The sequence below is a fragment of the Colobus angolensis genome, unplaced genomic scaffold (assembly GCF_000951035.1).
Source record: "Colobus angolensis palliatus isolate OR3802 unplaced genomic scaffold, Cang.pa_1.0 Scaffold54, whole genome shotgun sequence".
In the NCBI taxonomy this organism is placed as follows: Eukaryota; Metazoa; Chordata; class Mammalia; order Primates; family Cercopithecidae; genus Colobus; species Colobus angolensis.
This window is the reverse complement of record NW_012118932.1, coordinates 47,372-52,237: the sequence shown is the minus strand read 5'-3', so window position 1 is coordinate 52,237 and position 4,866 is coordinate 47,372. Positions and strand designations below refer to the sequence as shown.

At 42.3% G+C, this 4,866-nt stretch overlaps 1 protein-coding gene across 1 annotated transcript in view; it reads left to right on the top strand.

Annotated features, from left to right (window-relative positions):
• The window catches only part of LMLN (leishmanolysin-like (metallopeptidase M8 family)), a 73,504-nt gene extending 68,861 nt beyond the window's left edge, over window positions 1-4,643 (top strand). Inside the window, exons 17-18 of the mRNA XM_011961246.1 lie at window positions 1,943-2,153; window positions 4,283-4,643. Of these exons, the coding sequence (XP_011816636.1) occupies window positions 1,943-2,153; window positions 4,283-4,383 (312 nt within the window). The 3' untranslated portion in view covers window positions 4,384-4,643. The remainder of the gene's footprint in view (window positions 1-1,942; window positions 2,154-4,282) is intronic.
• Window positions 4,644-4,866: the final 223 nt, after the last annotated feature.

Genomic DNA, 4,866 nt, shown 5'->3' with positions numbered 1-4,866 from the left:
CACTCCTGACCTCAGGTGATCCGCCTACCTTGGTGTCCCACAGTGCTGGGATTACAGGCATGAACCACGGTGCCCAGCTGAAAAAAAAAATTTGTATCCTACTCATCTTTCTTCAGTTGAAACTGCTAGAGGGCAGGCACTGTACATGTACTCTTTTAGTATCCTTTTCAGCACCAAGCACAGTGCTCGACCGAGTCTCACTTTAAAGATTAATAACGTTGCACTGTAGCTGTGTTGATGCTTACTTGATGTGAATCACTGAAAGACAGACTTATACAAGAGGTCAATTCATTGTTTGTTTTTGTGGAAAACAAATTTTCAAAAGAGTGATATATTTCAACTTAACTGATGATAGAGTTATTTCAAAATGACTTCAAATATACTTTTGAACTCTTCTTTTTTTTTTTTTTGAGACGGAGTCTCGCTCTGTCGCCCAGGCTGGAGTGCAGTGGCCGGATCTCAGCTCACTGCAAGCTCCGCCTCCTGGGTTTACGCCATTCTCCTGCCTCAGCCTCCCGAGTAGCTGGGACTACAGGCGCCGCCACCTCGCCCAGCTATTATTTTTGTATTTTTTAGTAGAGACGGGGTTTCACCGTGTTAGCCAGGATGGTCTCGATCTCCTGACCTCGTGATGCGCCCGTCTCGGCCTCCCAAAGTGCTGGGATTACAGGCTTGAGCCACTGTGCCCGGCTTGAACTTTTCTTTTGAAATTATCTTTAGAAGTAGTTTGTCACCTAAGGAAATCAATCTTAGTAATTTTGTGTCACACCTTGTATTAATCAGTTTAGTCAACTACCTTTACTGGACTTGGTTCTGGGCAACTTCCGGCTATTTCCAAAAATTATATCTACTTGCCACATAAAAATTTGCTACCATCAGACAGGTTCAAAAGCGTGCACTGACTTTGAAGATAGTTCCTAGAGGGAAGTTTCAGAAATATTTAAAGGGAAGTAGCATAATTGAATGTGAAGTCTTTGTAGAAAACAACTTTGAGGGTTTTTTAAAATAGTTAAATTTTTGGCTGGGTGCAGTCACTCATGCCTGAAATCCCAGCACTTTGGGAGGCCAGGGTGGATGGATAACTTGAGTCTAGGAGTTTGAGACCAGCCTGGGCAACATGACAAAACCCAAACCCCATTTCTACAAGAAAATACAAAAATCAGCCTGGCATAGTGGCACATGCCTGTGGTCCCAGCTACTCAGGAGGCTGAGGTGGGGGATCACCTGAGCCCGAGGTAGTCAAAGCTGCAGTGAGCCAAAATCACCACTGTATTCCAGCCTGGGCAACAGAGTGAGACCCGTCTCAAAAAAAAAAAAGAAAAAAACTCGGTGTGTGTAAAAGCTCTGTGTGTGTGCCCCCTTGTAATTTTTCGGAAAAGTGTCCATAGCTTCCATCAGATTCTTTAAAAGGTGCTAGATTCAAAGTTTAAGAACTCCTGCCACACAGAGTGTAATTCTTTTAGGACCTTAATAACTTAACCCTCTTCTTTTTTTTTGAGACGGAGTCTTACTCTGTTGCCAGGCTGGAGTGCAGTGGCGCGATCTCAGCTCACTGTAACGTCTGCCTCCCAGGATCAAGTGATTCTCCTGCCTAAGCCTCCTGAGTAGCTGAGACTACAGGTGCTCGCCACCACACCCAGCTAATTTTTGTATTTTTAGTAGAGACAGGGTTTCACCATGTTGGCCAGGATGGTCTCGATCTCTTGACCTCATGATCTGCTTGCATCAACCTCCCAAAGTGTGGGATTACAGGTGTGAGCCACTGCGCCTGGCCAACTTAACTCTTTATATGAGGTTAAAGATATGCCCATACTGCAAATTGTGCTTTATTGCCAATGATTTTTGTAAATTTTAATGTATTTTCCTGTAGTTGAAGGAGAAATATCTTAGAATCTTACTGACCTGATATTTATTATTTTTATATATTTTTTCCTGTTTGAAGGTTTCTTGTTCTCCTCAAGGTCTGAAAGTTTGGGTCCAAGATACTTCATATTTGTGTAGTCGGGCTGGGCAGGTCCTCCCCATCAGTATCCAGATGAATGGCTGGATTCATGATGGAAACCTGCTCTGCCCATCGTGTTGGGACTTCTGTGAGCTCTGTCCTCCAGAAACAGATCCTCCAGCTACTAACTTGACCCGAGCTCTGCCACTGGGTGAGTGCTCTCTATGGTTGGAACAAAGAAGGAAAAGTAAAGGGGCAAACTTCTCTTATAAAATATTGGCATCCCTTCAAGGAAGCTCTAAAACAAGTTGAGTTTCTTCCCTTCTGATTGCATTTTTATGGGAAAATCCTCCTTCCCACCATTATTAGAAATCTAAGATAGATCAACTTGACACTTGTGAGTAAGAGCAAGGCTTTCTGGTGAAGAACCTCTGAGTTGCACAAAATTATTCATCAAAGACCACAAAAAGTGAACGTTGTATCCATTCATTTGGAAATTAAGGGTAAACAAAATGCTGCTCATTAAATACAAAAAGTGATTAAATATATTTTAGTTGTATCATAATCAGCTGAAGTGAAAGTGAGGGAAAGATCTGGAAAAGATACTCAAAAAAGGAATTGGCATACCCACAAAGAGGAGAAAAATGCAAGGAGGCACAAATAACACACATGCAAAATGAGACAAAAAGACAGGGCTGGCAAAGACCGGGGGTTCACTGAGGAATAGGACCATGTGCTCGTTCTGAGACTCCAGAGAATGGAACTGGCACCAAGAGATTGAAGCTGTGAGGAGATAGATGCCAATTAAACCCTTTAGAAGCAGGAGGGGAATGCAGAAGACACTCTTGAGAAGAATGCACTCCCCTTGTAATTGACGGTGTTCCAACTGAGGCTGAGAACGCATTGCTGAGAGTATAAAAGCAGAATTCATGAATTCACAATTAAAGTTGTGATTTAAATGACCTATGAGATTTTTATGGCAGTTTGACATTTCAGATTATGAACAATAAAAGTCTTATGCAGTGTTGGCCAGGTGCGGTGGCTCACGCCTGTAATCCCAGCACTTTGGGAGGCTGAGGCAGGCGGATCACGAGGTTGATACCATACTGGCTAACACGGTGAAACCCCATCTCTACTAAAAAAAAATACAAAAAATTAGCCAGGCATGGTGGTGGGCGCCTGTAGTCCCAGCTACTTGGGAGGCTGAGGTAGAAGAATCACTTGAACCCAGGAGGCGGAGCCAAGATCACACCACTGCACTCCAGCCTGGGCAATAGAAAGAGACTTTATCTCAAAATGAATAAATAAATAAAAGCTCATCTTTATTGTTTAAAATATTTAAAAGGACAACTCATCCTAAAATAAGGTCAGGTTGGCCTCATCTCCCTACTGCTATAAAAATGTTTCCATTCTGAGAACTGTTTTTACCTGTGGGGACACATCATGGCTGAATTAAAATATGCCTCTAGTGCCCCAGATCTGTAGACTCTCCTGCTGTTTCAAAACAAGTCAGATTGATTGGTGATATGAATGGATAGGTAGATATTTAGAAACACGGGACCATATGTCCTGGTCTGGCTGAGACCATCCATATGCCTGTTGTCATTATTAATAGTCCTCTCCCTTGCATCCTCGCAGTCCGTCTGCCTGTTGTCACTATTAAGAGTCCTCTCCCTTGCATGCTTGCGGTCCGTCTGCCTGTTGTCATTATTAAGAATCCTCTTGCATCCTCGCAGTCCGTGTGCCTGTTGTCACTATTAAGAGTCCTCTCCCCTGCATGCTTGCGGTCCGTCTGCCTGTTGTCATTATTAAGAATCCTCTTGCATCCTTGCAGTCCGTCTGCCTGTCGTCGTTAATAGCCCTCTCCCTTGCATGCTCGCGGTCCGTCTGTCTGTTGTCATTATTAATAGTCCTCTCCCTTGCATTCAAAAAATGTGCTAGTTTTGGTTGATAAATTATATGGTCAGCCTACTTAGAAGATACAAAGCAAAAATAAAAGAAGAAAGTTCTTCACCCCATCTCAGAATAACCAAGATATTAATTTACTTTCCTGTATATTATCTTTAGCTTTGCTGGGTTACTACCCCAAGGCAATTTTTTTTGGATACCGTTTGTTACCCTTGGCATAGTGGACACATCATTTCTTCCTCCATATATATTTTTCCTCCATTAAAAAAGAAACAAAAACTTTTTTATACCTGGGTTTCACTCTTGATTTAGCTCTCAAGGTGGTCCTTGTTTACCTTTTAATAATCACTGCTATTCATCTGTCAATATTTAATCAGTATGATTTATCCCAAAAATGTTTATAGAAAGTCAGCTTTTTGTTTTCAACTCTAGATCTTTGCTCCTGTTCCTCAAGCCTGGTGGTCACCCTCTGGCTTCTGCTAGGCAATCTGTTTCCTCTACTGGCTGGATTTCTTCTGTGTGTATGGCATTAGGAATGGAAAAGTGGATCTTCAAGATATACTTTTATGTTATGTTCAAGTGAACAAAGCACAAAGTTTGAGCGAATGCCAGCCTATGCAGATGGCAGAAGTGGCATTCCTGGCTTTGGCTTGGAAGAGTTGACGACCATCAGACCTTAAAGCAGAACTTCACAGCTGCCTGTCCTCATCAGCAACCCAGCCACCTTCATCAGCAACCCAGCCACCTTCATCAGCAACCCAGCCACCTTCATCAGCAACCCACCCACCTCATCTTGGAGAAGGAGAAGGAACTGCAAGTCACCAAGTCTCTTCATTTTTCAGGATTTGTAATCTTCCTAAAGTTTTCCTTTGAAAAAAGGATAATGGGTGGAATTTTCAGAGTGATTACATACCTCAACATTTTTATTAACATATAACAGTGGGAAAGTTCATCATCCATATATTGCAGTAACTTAAACAACAGCTAATTATTGCAAGATTAGAATTGGAGATCTT